Below are 18,029 nucleotides of genomic sequence, written 5' to 3'. Positions count from 1 at the left end.
CCCACCACCCCTGTCCACTGGTCCTGTTGCCTAGGGATGATGGGAAAACCATCTGGAGGGCCGAGTTTGGGGATGCCTGCATTATTCCAAACTTGTACTGAACTTAAATAATTATTTCCAACTACACTGTTTTTTGTTTTTGTTTTACCTTTTGTCTCAGCACATATAAATTAGTCTTGCATGATCCCATGCTAGTGTTTCCCATCATTCCCAGTCAGCATGATCAACAGTCAAGGATGAAGGCAGATGTAGTCCAAAACATCTGGAGAACACCTGAATGAAGACTGCATTAGGGTGTGGATGGCCAAACTGTGGCTCAGCAAACACAGGTAGCAGACAAATATTTGTAGCATGGCTCTCAGGCAGTTGAAAGCATAAATGTTGGTTACAAAATCCAGCACTGACATCTGGCCTTCAACCAAGATTGTAAGACGCTGGTCAAAAACTGTCAGGCTTCGGGACTCAGCTTCCTTCCCACCTTTGGCTGTGGATAAGCAGGACCAAGCGAAAAGAGTGGCTTACCATTTAAAGAGTCTTTAATGATTACAGCAGAAGAACAAAGCAACCATTTTCAGAATGATGGTGTTCTCAATTAAGGATTCCACCCACTTCCCCCCTAGTCACTTCTTGCCGATCTTGCAACCACTTTGCTTTCTGGGCTGCCAAGTCAGTTAACTCTCTCTCTCCCAGTTCTTCTCCTAGTTCATCTCAACTTTTGTCTTCAGAACTATGCCCTTCTGCAAACCACTGTTCGAAATCTATACTGCTCCACTGCTCCTGGGCAGCTTCAGGATCCTGGGAGGGGGAGGCTCCCACCATTCCTCATCAGAGCAGTACTTCTCAGCCTGGTCTCTGACAAAAACTAGATTTCCTGGATGGGTTGGTAGCTGAAGGACCAAATTCCTGTTCCCTAAAATAAGCCCTAGTGCCAGAACAGGCTGCTACAAATACGAACCCTCAAGACCTTTTTTTGCTTTTTGGTTAGCAAAAATGAACTCATGCGAACAGCAGCTGCGGCCCAGGAGTCTCCACTTTCTGACCCCCCAGGAAGACAGGTCCCAGGATCACAGGGTGGCCATGTGTTCTATTTTACAAAGGTCTGCCTTCTATTTGAAGGCATCCTATATTACTTGGGTTGTTCAGTCCAGGTTTGCTTAAAGAACCCAGGGAGACGGGGCTGGTTTGAAGTTGCCCACTGCCATGCGCATGTCCTAGTTTGCCTTCTTTTTTGGCCATTTGCAAATGGCAGGAGCACACACAGGAGGCCATTGTGCTACCATTGAGAAGCAGATAGCATAGGCTGCATAGGCAGTATGGGACATTGGCGTCAGTGCACCAATGATGGACCAGAAGGATGTCTGGAAGGGATCACAGTTCCCCAAACAACACTCAGTCATTCCCCCCCAAAACTCAGAACTCTCTGGACACCCCCTAAGGTAAAGAGGGAAGCAGGGCCTGAGAAGGCTTATGCCAAAGTGAAGGATTGATACTGGCCTACCGGGTGGTGGGGACTGAAGGGGTGCTACTCTTAACATAACATTTCCTGCCTTGTCTTTAATAATTTTGAGACGGAGACTGGGTTCTAGGATTGGGACTCCGTCAAATGAGAAGGTCACCCAAGATGGACAAGTTTATCCTCCCAGCCAATGATGACTAGAGAAGGCCCAACGGCTGCCACATATGAACAGAGTTTGTACCCTACAACACCTTACAAAACCTTCTGCAGTTTCCAAGGGTTCCCTGGCAAACATGCCAGGCTTCCTCAGCAGCTGAATCAGAGAAGAAAGACAGAGGTTTAAAAGGCAGAGAGATTCTTAAAGTTAAAAAGCAACAGCAAAATCCAATTGCCTCTGTAGGTGGAAGGAGGGAACTCTGTCCTTCCCTTGGGTAGTGAAATGTGTTGTGCAGGTGAAGCTGCTCTTTGGATAACTGTAAATTACATTCTCTTATTATTCCTCCATAAATATATCATAAACGCCTCCAGTCCTTATAGACCAGGGGTCCTCAAACTTTTTAAACAGGGGGCCAGTTCACTGTCCCTCAGACACTGTTGGGGGCCGGACTATAGTTTGGAAAAAAATATGAACAAATTCCTATGCACACTGCACATATTTTATTTGCAGTACACAAAAAGATCCCTACCTGAAACTGCTGCCAGTCAGTGTAGTAGCCAATACTGAGCTAGGTGGAAGAATGGTTGGAAACTTGCTTAGGGCAAAAGGGCAGGAGGCTGAGGACATCTGGAGAGTGCTGCAGCTGGATCTAGTCAAAGGCTCACTTTGCCTGGAGCACTCCAAGTGGGGACATGCACGATCCGGTCTCTCCTCCTATTTCCCAATTCGCAAAGGAAGGGAAGCAAAAAGGAGGGTGGGCCGGCCTCGCCTTTGTCTCCCTCCTTCCCACAGAACAAGTCAGCTGAGGGAGGGAGGCCGGATTGCGCCCGGGCTGAGCACGCCTTTGCTGTTGCTGTCAGGGCAGTCTTTACCCGGGGGTTTCTATAATACTCAATAGTTGTTCGCGGGGAGCCCGAAACGAGAGGCCGCATGGGAGCTGCAGGAGGCGCCACAGGTACATTGCACCTCTCCGCAAAAGGGAGTGAGCGAGTTCACCCCACGGGCTCCTCCTCCTCCGCTGCTGCTACCTCAGGAAGAAAGGGCCTGGGAAAAGGGGGTGGGGAAATGGCAGCCCTGCCCTGACTGGTTCCAAGGGGAGAGAGATCCAGTCAGGGACCCCTTGCTCACTACTGGAGACGGAAGAACAGGAACAGGAGCAGAGTTTCCCCCGGAGGAAGCGTGGGAGGGGGCTTGGAAGCAGCCCCGAGAGTGAGTGGGATTGCAGGCTGAAGGGGGGGGGAGAGTTAAAGCTCAAGGGGGGAAGAAGAAAGGTGACCCACCCCCGCGGTCACCTGGTATCCCCTGCTCTCGCTTTCCCCAAATGCTCCCAACCCGGAAAAATGAAAGCAGCTAAAGGGGAGGTGGCGGAAAAGAACTCGACTCAACAGAAAGCTGGGAAAAGAAAATGTTTTGGAAAGGAATAATAAAGGTCGCTGCCTAAGTTGCTGCTGCTGCTGCTGCCAGGTCAAACCCCTGGGAGGGGAAGAGGAGCAGCTCCCGCCCCACTCCCTGAGCCAAGGCAGGCTGGGGAGCGATGGTGGCCAGCGCCAGACACTGCTCTGTGGGGCTTTCGGCATGGTGCCCCCTCCTCCTCCGAGGAGACCCGCAAGTGGCTGCCAAGGTAGGGGCGCTGCGACACGGTCCAGATCAGATGAACGCCCACCTTGTTTGTTCATGAGCAAGCCCCTCAGAGGTTACCCTGGTTTCAAGCGCGTTTCAGAGCTTGTAATGGGTAAATAGGGCAGCAGCAATCCTGTGCCTCCTTCCATCGGGAATAAGGTGGCGGCACTGGCTCTGCCCAGGCGGGCCGGGTTCAGGACCCTGGTGGGCCAGATGTGGACTGCAGACCGTAGTTTGAGGACCCCTGTAATAGACTGATCATTTCAAAAGGACTCTTACTGCACACTCTATGATCAGGATACCCATGTAGGAAGTCTGAACTCACTAAACAGATTAATTGGATCTGTTTCGGTTCTAGGCATCCTCTTTGTTTTTGATGTGTATTTCCTCTGTCCTTAATTTGTCCAAACATCTAAGCAATTTCAAGTTTATTTAGAAGTTGCTGGTGTGAGAGCTTTTCCTACTTCCTGTTCTATACTATGAATAGGAATGGGGGCAAACAATTTAGTTTACATTTAAAGGCAAACCTACCTAATTTTGACTTTCCAGAATAACACACAAACTGAAACACAGCTACCCTCTAAAAGCTTCCAAATTTTGGAACCAAAAGAATACATACAAAAATACACATTTTAGGGTAGGTGTGCATAAAAATGCATATATTCATAAAAATAAGATGAAAAATACATTACATTAGAGAAAATTGCTTTTCTAAAAAAATGTGTTAAAACTGTGTGTTAAGCAGAATTGCATATCAAAAGGTCTCTATTAAGAGAAATTCAGAGAACATTGAATTTTTATGAGCTTTTAAAAATAAATAAATCACAAACTGGTATGGAAATGTGGAGAACTGAACTTTCAGGACAGACAAAAGACAGCCCTTCTTCACACAGCTCATGGTTAAACTATGGGACTTGCTCTCACAAGAGGCAATGATGGACACCAATCTTGATGGCTTTAAAAGAGGATTAGACAAGTTGATGGATCCGTGGTTCCTTCTCCGCAGTCAGAGGCAGTATCCTTCTGAATGCCAGTTCCTGGGAACTGCTGGTGGGCAGAGGAAGGCTCTTGCGCTCAGATCCTGCTCGTGGGTTTGCTCTGGTTGGCCACCATGACAACAGGAAGCTGAACTAGATAACCCATGGGCCTGATCCAGCAGAACTCTTCTTGTGTTCAGGAGCTTCAAATTCCAAAATGCCCCTTGCCTATACAAACAGATCTATAGGGCTGGCCTCCCTCCAATATTATAATCATGAAAACAGCACCTCCAATAAGAGTGAGGAACCTCAATTAGACCCACCAGGGATCCTAATGTGGGCCACAAGATGGTTCTTCCCCAGCCCTGCCCACCTGCTCCATATCTGACATCATACAGCATCAGGTGTGGGGAAGGTAAAGGTGATGCTGCAAAAGAACAACTGAGAGCCTTAACGTTTTCTCCCCTGGGAGCAGAGCCTGCATTTGGCACCTTAAAAATTTGCTACCATATGTCAGTCTATCCTTGCCTATCCCTGCCAAAATGGGGAGGGGGCTACATTCAGCACTGAATTTAAAGATTTGTTATTTTATGTAAATTGCTTTGGGAGTTCTTGCTAGGGCACCAAAGTAGCATTAAAATGTATTTATAAATAAAATAAATAAAGAGGTTCCAGGTTAGAGGGCCTGGATGGGAGACCCCCTGGGAACCACATGAAGAACATGGTGTTTCATGGTGGAAGAAATGTGGGATATGAAAGAAGGAAGGAAGGGAGGAAAGAAATAAACATTTAAAGTGTTGGTAAAGTGACAGAACTTAACTGTAATATATGCCATTTTAAAGCCTGTGCTTTGTAGTTGGGGGGGGGGCGGGGGGGAGAAGGTGGTGGAAGAATCAAACTGCCATGATCCCATCACAGGAACACAGGACGCTGCCTTATACCAAGTAAGACTGTTGGGACGCAGGTGGCGCCGTGGGTTAAACCCCTGAGCCTAGGGCTTGCCGATCAGAAGGTCGGCGGTTCGAATCCCTGCGACGGGGTGAGCTCCCGTTACTTGGTCCCATCTCCTGCCAACCTAGCAGTTCGAAAGCACATCAAAGTGCAAATAGATAAATAGGAATTGCTACAAGCAGGAAGGTAAACAGCATTTCCGTGCGCTGCTCTGGTTCGCCAGAAGCGGCTTTGTCATGCTGGCCACATGACCTGGAAGCTGTATGCTGGCTCCCTTGGCCAATAACGCAAGACGAGCGCCGCAACCCCAGAGTCGGTCACGACTGGACCTAATGGTCAGGGGTCCCTTTACACACTGACCTGGATTTCAGGCATCCCCAGCAGGAGATGCCATTGGAGACTGAACCTTCTGCATGCAAAGCAGATACTCTGCCACTGAGCTATGGCCCTATCATGTCAAATGACCAGCAAATAATTTAAAAAGAAGAGTGCAGATATTGCAGGCTATTTGGGCATCCCCACCCCTTAACATACATACATGTGAGTGTAGCATGGTGACCAAGAAAATGAGCAGGAAGCCATGTCCCCAGATCAAAACTCGCGGCTGCCAGGCAGGCCTCCCTCTCAATCCCCTCCCTCTCACAAGCTATGTAACGCATTTCACAGGTTGTTATCATGTTTATTTTATTGATTGATAGATAAAAATAGTTATACAGGTGAAACTCGGAAAATTAGAATACCGTTGAAAAGTGCATTTATTTCAGTAATGCATTTTTTTTTTTTACAAATGCTTTCTTTTGGAAATTCCACAGTAATAAAACAAATAGTTACAATAATACAATAAACAAAAATAAACATCCCCATTACATTTCATTAATTACATTCCATTTATAATTGACCCGCCTAACGACAAATAATTACAATTACAACAAATACAATGGAACCTCGGTTTACGAACATTCAACGGAGGCGTTTGTAAACGGAGGCATTTGCTCCCTGAAGGCACACTTCTGCGTGTGCGCGTCTGCGCATCTGACACCGCAGAACCCGGATGTAAACACTTCCGGGTCCGCGACATTCGTAAATGGAGGCGTTCGTAAATGGGACTGTTTGTAAACCGAGGTACCACTGTAAAGGCTTGACATATCTTGTTTTGCATGTCATGCATCTATCTCATATATTGGTTTCACCTTTTAAGTTGTGTTACTGAAATAAATGCACTTTTCGAAAATATTCTAATTTTCCGAGTTTCCCCTGTATGTTGCTGTATCATAAAGATATATCACAGCAGGTTAAAACAATATAAAAACATAAAACCAAATAATATCATAAAGAGTTAAAACAAGTTAAGGGCAAAAATAAAATAAAAACAAGCACTGAGTTCTCATATGCCCTAACACTACCCTGTTTCTCATATTTTAAGGCATCCCCATAAAATAAGCCATAGCAGGATTTTTAAGCATTCAAGGAATATAAGCCATACCCCGAAAATAAGACATAGTGATAGGAGCAGCAGCAATGCCGGCCGCGGCAGGAGGAGGAGGAAAAAAATAAGACATCCCTTGAAAATAAGCCATAGTGTGTTTTTTTGAGGAAAAAATAAATATAAGACGTGTCTTATAATATGAGAAACACGGTAGACTTTGCTGCACTGGCGTGCCTTCCATTCATTTCAATGTGATCTGAACAGCAGAGCTTCCAAGTAGCTTGAGCCCCCCAGGAAGCAGCCCCCGCGGGGCAACTGCCCAGAAGGAAGAAGGGCACTATCCAGAGGAGAAGCCCCAGTCGGAACCAACTGCTGTGGAAGAACAGCAGAGAGGAAGGCTGCATTCAAGCTGAGCTCCTGGACTTCCTCTAATCATATGATGGGCCACTCTGGAAAATAGGGTGCTGAAGTTGGTGGCCCTTTGGTCTGATCCACCAGCGCTCAGGAACACCTTCTTTGGTATCTATACATATAAAAATGAAACATGTTCATGTTTGGGACCAATGACTTTTCTCCGAAACCGTTTGATGGATTATGTTGAAATTTGGACACAACATTCCAGTCCAATATGCGAGTGTTGGCATAAACATGATTTTGTGAAAAATAATAATAGCGCCCTCCAGTGGACGTCAAAGGAACTGACGCCATTTGTGTAGTACCCCCCCACCCCCTACTCCTCCTCCTCCTACCTCACCAGGCCGGGCCCTGCTGCTACCAAAGCCAGCGCCAGCGCCTCGAGAGCCAGGCTGGCCCCGAAGCCGACTCCACCGACAGGAGGAGGGTAGGCCGACCTCACCAGGCCAGCCCTACCATCACCAAACCCACCGACGGCACCTCCAGAGCCAGGCCAGGCCCCAAACCCCACTCTGCCAACTCCGCTGATGGCAGGAGGGCAGTCCGGACCCTGGCACCACAGCCGCCCTGTCTCGAGTGTCAAGCCGGACCCCCAAGTCGCCTCCACCGATGGCAGGAGAACCAGCCGGACCCCGTCGCCACTACCGCGCCAACACCACCGCCGTCTGTAGAGCCAGGCTGATCACGACACCCCCCACCCGCCCCCCTCCGCCTACCTCCCCATCAAGGCCCCCATCCCGGCTTCTCCCTTGCGCCACTCACGGCCTCCTAGGCCACCTCCAGAGCCGCCAGGAGGAGAGGGAGGGCGGCAGGGAGCCTGGGAGGTAGGCCGCCCCTTGCCTCTCCTCACCTTCCACCACCCACCACCACCAACAGGGAACCGACAATGCTCACCCGTATCCTCGGAGGGCCCCACACAGACCCGCTCTCACCGCCACACGCTCCCTCCCCAAGATCCGACGGGGGAAACAGGGGACCCTCCCCAACATTACCCAGCTCCCTACCCCCTCGCCCACCGGCATCCACCAGGGGACCCCCACAAACCCTCCCCAACCTGTGGATGTGGTATATGGGGGGGGGGAACAGACGGAGGTCAGGGGAGTCACATCCTCCCCCTGTCCTGGGAAACGGGGCCTGAATGAGCCACAGCAATGCATGCCTGGGTACAGCTAGTATCCTATACAACTCTGATCCTGCCCACCTAGCAGTTTGAAAGCACGTCAAAGTGCAGGTAGATAAAATAGGGCGGGAAGGTAAACGGCATTTCCGTGCACTGCTCTGGTTCGCCAGAAGCGTCTTAGTCATGCTGGCCACATGACCTGGAAGCTGTAAGCTGTACGCCGGCTCCCTCGGTCAATAATGCGAGATGAGCACCGCAACACCAGAGTCGGTCACGACTGAACCTAATGGTCAGGGGTCCCCTTTACCTATACGTCCAACCCCTACCTCCCCAACCAGCCACTGCAAGAGCATCCTGTGGAGCCCATCCAAAGATTCCTTCTGGGGGATGCTAGAACTAGTCCTCTTCCTTGGAACTCCCTTGCACTGCACATGAGGCAAACACCTCCTCTAGGGTTTTTCTGTGTCTTCTAAATTTCCAGATTTTTAATACTATAGAATCATAGAAATGTAGAGCTGGAAGGAGCCCCGGGGTCATCTAGTGCAACCCCCTGCAATGCAGGAATCTCAGCCTCCAGTGAAGGAGAGTCCACAACAAGCAGTAGCGTGCCATCAGTGGACTAGGGGGACTACGTTGGTCCCCTAAATGTTTCCAGTAAATTATTGATCTCTGGTGCCTCCTTCCCAAAGCCTGGGAAGCTTTTGCTCAGCTTATGGAAGGAGGCACAATGCTCACATGAGAGATCACAATGTTACGACAGCACCCCATTGCTCTCACAAGCTGGCATCTCTTGCCCTAACTGTTCCCCTACAAAAAAATTCACTGCATCATCTTTAAGATGTTTTCTCTTAAATTATAACAGGCGGTGAATTTTAAGTCCACCCTCCATAGCCTTTCCCACTGTTCTATCAGGACATTATAGCCCAGGTCTTGGGCCCATTTGATCATTGCAGAGTTAGTTTGTTCCTCTTTGAGGTCCCACTCAAACAGCAGGTTATACATACGTGAAATGTATTTTCCATCGCTTTGTATTAATTCTTTCTCAAATTTGGATTTTTCTTTGGCAATTCCCAATTTTTTGTCCTCATTAAACCTCTGATTAATTTGAAAATATTGTAGCCAATCCGAAAGGTAGTCTTTTATTTCTTCATATTTTCTCAATTTTAACTCATTTTGTTTTCTAATAGATCTTGATACGTGGCGATATTTCCATCCATGTTCAATTTTTTGACCGTTATCACATTTATTGGTGAGGTTCACAGGAAGATCTTGGGTTCTACGATTCCTTTATGTTTTATCCATATTAGGTATAGTGATTTCTTTACCAAATGGTTTAAGAAACCCCTGAGGACCTTGACCTTCTCATGGAGTAAATAGGAGTTCCAGCCAAATTTATTTTCCACTCCCTCCAGGTCTAATATTTCTGGATTTTCCAAGGTCACCCACTCCTTCAACCAGACTAACCCCGCTGCCGCATGGTATAATTCTAAATTTGGGAGGGCAAATCCCCCTCCTTCTTTACTGTCCGTTAATAGCTGGTAGTTTATTCGTTGTCTTTTCCCGTTCCATATAAACTGTGTTATATCATTTTTCCATTCGGTAAAGCATTTAACACCCCCCAATATTGGTATTGTTTGGAATAAATACATTAGCTTAGGGAGTATGTTCATTTTTACTACCGATATTCTACCTCAGAGCGATAGGTGTAATTTACTCCATTGTTCCATTTCCTTTTTTATTTCACTCCATTTTTTTATAGTTATCTTCATATAAATTTAATCTTGTCGATGTTATCCAAATCCCTAAATACTTTACCTTTTTCTTTATTTCTAGACCTGTCAGTTGTTGTAATTCTTCTTTTTCTTTCTTATCCATATTTTTTGTTTAATAGCATTGTTTTCTTATAATTTGTTTTCAGGCCTGCCACTTTCCTGTAATCTTTGATAATTTCTAAAGCTCTTGGTATATTTTCTTTTGGGTCTTGTGTTGTTATTATTAGGTCATCCGCGAAGGCTCGAACTTTATAGGACCTCTTTCCTACCATTATTCCCTTTAAATTATCATAGTTTCTGATGTTGTTTAGGAGAACTTCTAGCACCATAATAAATAGGAGAGGGGAGAGTGGGCAGCCTTGTCTTTGATATTGGGAAGCTATCCGTCATGCTTCCGTTTATTATTAGTCTAGCCCTTTCTTGTTCATAAATTGCTCCTACAGCCTTTTTCATCCTCTCCTTTATTCCCATCATTTCTATCTGCTTTCTTATAAACTCCCAGGAGACATTATCGAAAGCCTTTTCGGCGTCCAGCAGCAATAGTGCTGTTTTCTTATCTATTTTAAATTCCAGATATTCCAATATATCTATTATATTCCTCGTATTACTCGAACACCAGAAAAATTAGCCAAGATGTACAAGAATAAATCACCCAAGTGCTGGAGGTGTGATGCTGAATTAGGAACTCAAATGCATATGTGGTGGAAATGTCCTGGAATATGTAGGTTTTGGAATAACATTTATGAAGAACTTACGGTAAGAAAATGTTAAAATGTACAATCAAAAAAAGACCAGAAATGTTTTTACTAAATATAATACCAGAAGACATAAAAACCCCAAATAGAATACTGTTGATGTATGGAATTTTGGCAGCAAGAGTCCTGATTGTGAGGAATTGGAAAAACAAAAAATTACCCAGTACGACAGATTAGCAAGTTTTAATGAAAGAATATTCGCAGCTATGAAAATTTACTGGAAGAATTAGAGGACAAAACAAACAAACAAACAAACAAACAAACAAAAGGAATGGAGGATATTTGATGAGTACATAAATAATAATGGTGTATCCAAATCCTAACAGCAGACTAAGGTTGAACCTAAATTGAATTTAAGGGAAGATTATATTAAATGGAAGATAAAAATTATGCGCTATAATAAGGTGAATATACATAGATTACAGAGAGAATAATTGGAAGTCAGTTAAAAGAAAACACAAATGAATGATTTTATTTTCTAAAAAAATTATTCTTGTTTTTGTTTTTTGTGATTGCATTTTTGGTTGCATGATTAGATCTTCAGAATGTACTGGGTTTTTTTGTCTGTAATAATGTATGTGTATGTTGAGTGTTTATGTTTTTAAAGAGAAAAAGTAATAAAGTTTATATTAAAAAACAAAACAAAAAAAATCACTGCACACCCCAAGGGAGACTGTCCCACTGACAAACTACTCTTATGGTGGTTTTTCCAAATGTTTAGTTGGAATCTCCTTTCTTGTAACTTGAAGCCATTGGTTCAGGTCCTAGCTCTGGAACAGGAGAAAACAAGCTTACTCAATCCTCCATGTGACAGCCCTTAAGATATTTGAAGATGGCTATCCTCTCTCCTCTCAATTTCTTTTCCAGGCTAAACATTCCCAGCTCCTTCAACCGTTCCTCATAAGACTTGGTTTCCAAACCCCAGATCATCTTGTTTGTCCTGCTCTGCACACCTTCCAGCTTGTCAACATCCTTCTTAAATTGTGGTGTCCGGAACTGGATACAGTATTCCATGTGTGTTTTGACCAAGTTGTAATATGACTGCCCTTGATCGGGATACTGGACTTCTGTTGATGCAGCTGAGAATAGCATTAGCTTTTTTTGCTGCTGCATCACACTGATGACTCATGTTCAGCTTGTGGTCTACTAAGACCCCTAGATCCTTTTCATATGTACTGTGAAAAGTAAGCCAGTTGTCCCCCATAAGTATTTATGTATCTGGTTCTTTCCGCCTAAGTGCAGAACCTGACATTTGTCCCTATTGAAATTATTTTTATTAGCTTGGGCCCAGTTCCCCAAACTGTTCAAGGTCATTTTGAATTCTGATTCTGTCTTCTGCAGCATTAGCAACCCCTCCCACTTTGGTGTCATCTGCATATTTGATGAGCATGCTCCCAATATTATTTTGAACTTTGTATATGTATATTTTTTACCAAACTGCGGGAGGCAGTGCAAGACAGGAGTGCCTGGCGTGCTCTGGTCCATGGGGTCACGAAGGACATGACTAAACGACTAAACAACAACATATTTATATTGTTTTAACTGTTTTCAATTGTGCAACGGTTTCATATACGATTGTAAATGGCTTCGGAATGCCTTTTAGGAAGGGGTTCTTAAAAGAAAGAAAGGGATATTCTAGGCTTGGGGAGCAAGAGTTTTTGCCTGCCCGCATTAATTGACCAAACATTTCCCTGCTCTCTTATACAGAAGCTCCCCAGGCGCTGTTCCGACCAAAGCTTGCTTAGCTTCCAAGCCCCGCTGCTGCTTAAGCGGCGGAGAATCCGCTTAGAGTGCAAAGCGCGCGCGTCCGTAGGATCTCCAGAATGTGGAGTCTCTTTCCAAGCCTCTTAGCCAGCGAAACGGACGGGGCTGAGGAATCCCTGCTTCCTTGCCAATGTTCCTGAGCGGAAGAGGGAGAAGAGGGTGGCGCTTCGGCGAGGTTCAGGGGATCTGCGGGGAGGGGGAGGGGAGGGGGAGGGGGGAGGCTTGCGTCTCCTTCCTCGGAGATCCCTGGCTCAGGGGGGCGGGGAGGGAGGGGCGCCGGCCAAAGGAGAACTCAGGCGCTCTAAAGGAGGGGAAGGGGAAGGAAAGGGGGTCCCCCCTCCGGACTCACCTGGCCGGTCGGCCTGCAAGGTCAGCGCCCCGAAGAGCAACAGCAGCAGCCAGCAGCTCCGCGCGGCCCGCACCATCCCCATCGCCATCCCCGTGGCCGCGCCGGGATCTCGGGGCTCCGAGCAGCGGCCCCTCCGCTTATGGAGCGTGCGCGGCGCGGCCTCCCAGTCCCGGGACCACCCCCGGGGAGGAGCCGGCTCCGAAGGGAAGGGCGACGAAGCGGGGAAGAGCGGGCGGGAGGAGGCTGGCCAAGAGGTCCGAGAAGAGGACTGTCCCGACATGGACACGCGCGTCCCCTTTGAATGTTTTGTTTGCGGGGTTGGAATATTCCTGGAGCCCCAGATGAAAAAATGCCTTTTTAAAAAAGGAAATACATATACAACTGAAGGCAAATTAGCCAAGGCTTGGTAGGCATTTACTGGTGAAATATTAATGACTGAAAGACAATAGTATTTCCTAATAGGAATAACAATAAGGACAAAGTTACTGGTAGGTAGCCGTGTTGGTCTGGCGTCGGGCCGGTGCTGGGGTTTTTGGCGCCCTAGGCGAGATCACTTTCTGGCGCCCCGCCCCCCCGCCTTCTCGTCCGGCGATTGGCCAAGGAGGAACATGAGGGGAGGAGCCTGGAGTGTGTCCTCCCCCGCCCCGAAGGCCGCACACTTTTTTCCTTTTTTTTAAAAAAAGCCATCTGCCTAACAACTGGACGCAGAGGTTCTGCAGATACCCAGATACTCTGGGTGTGTTTGTCATTCCAGACTTTTTCCTGCCCCTGCTTGTTTCTTTCTGAAGAAGAAATAAATACAAAGACGGAAAATGTGCTCCACTCTTGGCAAAGCAAGAGTTCCCTGCTTGGCGGGGGGTTGGACTGGATGGCCCTTGTGGTCTCTTCCAACTCTATGATTCTATTATTCGTCTGAGAAGTGTTGCCGCCCGCACACACATTTGTATAGTTCAGACACACTATCCTTAAGAACATAAGGACAGCTTGCTGGATTAGGCCAATAGCTGATCTAGTCCAGCATCCTGTTTTCATAGTGGCCAACTTGATGCCTTTGGCAAACCACCAAGCTGGGTCCAATCCTTCCTATTCCCCACTACTCCTATGCAGGTAAAACGAGGAGGCTGCTTTCTAAAAAACTGGAACACAATATTCTCTGAGCCAAGACAGATATGCAGTCCAATCCTATGCACCTTTACTCAAACATAAGTTCCACAGTGGTACTAGAATGTAAGGGTGCACAGGACTGAACCCCTTTTGAAATAAACTTTGGTGGGTGGTGTATCCTATTGGAAGAAAATTCAGTTTATTTCAGTAGGGCTTATTCTCAAGGCTACCAAGCTGCTTTTGGTGTACCATGAACGTAATTGTTTGTGGACTGCACAACATGTTACTACAAGTTTAGGCTCCATTTTTACCCTAAGGCCACTTTTCTGAGGCCCACCTAAGCTGGGGGACCATGACTGCACTGTTCAATAAAGCCAGCGACTGGTCTCCTGTCGGAAAATCCCGACGAAGCATTCTGCTGCTTTCAACAATCCTGTGAAAAACCACTGGCTTGTGATTTACTTCCACGGTAAACTAGTGTTATACGAAGTAAACGCCGCTGAGCACCATGGGACTTTGCATTGTAGGTAATGCAAAGCGGGTAATTTTGAGGGGCCAAAGGTCTGCTTCGTAGTAAATACTCACCCTTCGTAGTAAATACTCTGCAACCTTCCTCTATATGTTAAACTGCTTAGAGATTCCGTTGAAATATGAAGCGCTATACAAGTGAAAACTAATGATGATGATGATGATGATGATGATAATGACGTGTCTTTAACGCAGAGTGGAGCTGTAAAGCAGGCCCAGCAGGGCTCCTCCTCTCCTCTGCCTGCTTCTGCACTCGGGAGCCGCAGCTCAGTTGGGGCAGTGAGATTTTTAACCTCATCGGGCAGGGACGGAAGTAAAAGAGCTAGAGGCAGCTCGGGCTCTGCCGCTGAGGCCCGGCCGCGGAAGCGACTGCACCCAGAAACAAGAGGCTGCCCGCGCGCCCAGAGCCTCGCTGGAGAAACACGACCTGCCTGCACTCGGCGCGGGGTGCGGCCTCCTCAGGTCGGATCCCGGGGCGCCTAGGAAGAGCCGCTGTCAAATCCCAAGAGCGTGCGAGGAAGAGAGAAAAAGGGAAGAAGCGAGGCAGAAGGAGGAGGACGAGGGACGGAGCCCGGGAGTGCCAGGACTTGACCGCTGCAGAGGAGCAGAGCCCGTCAGCAGCGGCGGCGAGCAGGAGGATGCGCAGGAGCTGGCGGACTAAGGGGGCTCGGGAGGCACCAGAAGCAGGCAGCGGGGCCCTCTTCGAGGACGTGGAAGTGCCTGGCTAGAGCAAGAAGGGCGTCAAAGGGGGATATAGTGGCGCCAGAGTCAGCGGGGAGACCGGGCACAAGCGACGCCCACCAAGCCGTCAGGCTCGCTCGCTCCTGCTTCGCGCGGTGTCGGCGATGCCTTGTGCGTTGCGATGGACGCCCCCCCCCGGGCGGGGTGCCTTCTGGCTTGCTTGCCCCGGGCAGCCAGAAGGCTAGCGACGCCCCTGCAGGCAGCACCAGGTGGTGGGGGCGGCAGGCAGGCGGGGGACAGGCTGGCCAGCGCCCCTCCATTCTGGCGCCCTTGGCAGCTGCCTAGTTCGCCTAAATGGATGCGCCGGCCCTGTCTGGCGTAGTCGAAACAAAATAATTCCCCCCGTAGCACCTTAGAGACCAACTAAGTTTGTCACTGAAGAAGTGTGCATGCACATGAAAGCTCATACCAATGACAAACTTGTTGTTGTTTAGTCGTTTAGTCGTGTCCGACTCTTCGTGACCTCATGGACCAGAGCACGCCAGGCACTCCTTTCTTCTACTGTCTCCTGCAGTTTGGTCAGACTCATGTTGGTAGCTTCGAGAACACTGGCCAACCATATCGTCCTCTGTCGTCCCCTTCTCCTTGTGCCCTCCATCTTTCCCAACATCAGGGTCCTTTCCAGGGAGTCTTCTCATGAGCACTCAGGGCTGATTTCCTTCAGAATGGATAGGTTTGATCTTCTTGCAGTCCATGGGTCTCTCAAGAGTCTCCTCCAGCACCAAAAATTCAAAAGAATCAATTCTTCGGCGATCAGCCTTCTTTATGGTCCAGCTCTCACTTCCATACATCACTACTGGGAAAACCATAGCTTTAACTATACGGACCTTTGTCGGCAAGGTGATGTCTCTGCTTTTTAAGATGCTGTCTAGGTTTGTCATTACTTTTCTCCCAAGAAGCAGGCGTATTTTAATTTTGTGACTGCTTTCACCATCTGCAGTGATCAAGGAGCCCAAGAAAGTAAAATCTCTCGCCTGAGGCATTTTTATTAGGACTCATTGGACAAGAGATTGCAAAGGAGGATCATATAATATTTTTTGTATGCGACAACCGCGGCTAGGACTTTATTAGCCCAAAAATGGAAAACTCAGGAATTACCAACGATTGAAGAGTGGCAGACAAAAATGATAGACTATGCAGAATTAGCAAGACTGACTAGCAGGTGTTGGGGCAATAGCAGCCTTCCGAACAGCATTCTGGGGTCCTTATTCCAGTGGTGGGCAACCAGAGTGAAAAAGGTAAGCAGCGCAAAGAATGTGACCTTTCTACAGGGAGTTGCATTGCAGTCAGACAAAAACAATATGGTTCAATGCACACATTTCTGCTTATCCTCTGTCCAGGCAAGCAAGAGGCAGCATCACAATATAATGCGCACTATGCAAAGAATAGAGCAGGAAGATTACTTCTCTTGATCTGGACACGTACTTTTGTTCATGCCGCAGCCTAGAATAGCATTTGCTGCTGCGATTCATGTTAATCTTGTCTACCAAGACCCCTAGATCCTTTTCATGGTACTACTGGCAAGCCAGATGTCACCCAACTTATATTTGTAAGTGTAGAACCTGTTGAATTTTGTTTTGTTACATTGGGGCTAGGTCTCCAATCTGTTAAGAGCATTTTGAATCCTTCTGCATTAGCTACCCTTCCTAATTTAGTGTCATCTGCAAATTTGATGAGTATTCCCTCAATTCCTTCATCCAAATCCAAATCATTTATAAAGATGTTGAACAACAATGGGAATATGCAGAACCCTGCAGCACCCAACTTGTCATTTTTTTCCAGGATGAGGAGGAACCATTAAGGATAATTCTTTGGATTTGGTTACAGGTAGGTAGCCGTGTTGGTCTGTCGAAACAATTTTTTCCCCCAGTAGCACCTTAGACACCAACTAAGTTTGTCATTGGTATGAGCTTTCGTGTGCATGCACACTTCTTCAGATACACTGAAACAGAAGTCACCTCAGGATGGTGGGAATGGGTGTTTGACTGATAGGTGTGGAAACTCGTTGATGACTGTTAACGAATGCAATTTATCTTACAGGGAAAAGCAAGGGGTGAGATGGCTAAAGATAGCTTTATAATGTATAATGAGATAAGAATCCAATGTCTTTGTTCAGGCCAGGTCTCTCCATGGTTCCATGTTTGGTAATGAGTTGCAGTTCAAATCTTTGGATTTGCTCAGTGGTCCAGCTACAAATCCACCTAATAGTTACCTCATCCAGCCCACATTCTACCAGCTTCTCTGCAATAATATAATGGACTTTGTCAAAAGCCTTGGTGAAATCAAGATATACTACGTCCACAGCTTTCCCCTGATCCACTAAACTTTTAACCTTTGGTTGGATGTAGCTGCACTTTACTTTTGTTGTGGTCTGAACTCACATTTTGTAGTAGACAAGCTTTCTGCCAGTGTGCAGCAATCGAATAAGCAGCTTCCCCCAGGGGCCTGCTCCCACATCAGGTAGCCCTGGTTTATTATATGGTTTGCAATAACACTTGCATTCAGTGTGCATGCACAAGAAAGCTTATACCAATGACAAACTTAGTTGGTCTCCAGGGTGCTACTGGAAGGAATTTTTTTAGCTTGTCACCAGCAAGTGCTTTCTGTCAGTACATAACAGGGATAATTACAAGAAGGAAAATTTATGGAATTTATAGCACATAGCCAAAGTATTTCCCAAACACTGGGGGCCTTTCCAGGCTGCTACTACTTTGCAGTTGGGATTTAACAACATATCAGCAAATTCAGGTTTCTGCAGTATAATCAGAACTTTTGTGGTAAGGAAAGTGATGGGAAAACGCAGCTGAAAGTGTGGGATGACCCACAACATATAATTGTCCTGCAAGTAAATAGGAACAAATGTTCAGTGTGCAGCTGACATCCTATAACCTCTCC

General features: G+C 46.9%; 1 protein-coding gene across 1 annotated transcript in view; it reads right to left on the bottom strand.

Moving 5' to 3' along the window:
* Nucleotides 1-13,063, bottom strand: part of ADAM9 (ADAM metallopeptidase domain 9) — a 95,909-nt gene extending 82,846 nt beyond the window's left edge. Inside the window, exon 1 of the mRNA XM_035139116.3 lies at nucleotides 12,762-13,063. Within this exon, the coding sequence (XP_034995007.2) occupies nucleotides 12,762-13,041 (280 nt within the window). The 5' untranslated portion in view covers nucleotides 13,042-13,063. The remainder of the gene's footprint in view (nucleotides 1-12,761) is intronic.
* Nucleotides 13,064-18,029: the final 4,966 nt, after the last annotated feature.

Source organism: Zootoca vivipara, chromosome 14, assembly GCF_965207765.1.
Source record: "Zootoca vivipara chromosome 14, rZooViv2.hap1.1, whole genome shotgun sequence".
NCBI classification, from domain to species: Eukaryota; Metazoa; Chordata; class Lepidosauria; order Squamata; family Lacertidae; genus Zootoca; species Zootoca vivipara.
The sequence above is the reverse complement of the archived record's forward strand: the minus strand, read 5'-3'. Positions and strand labels throughout refer to the sequence as shown.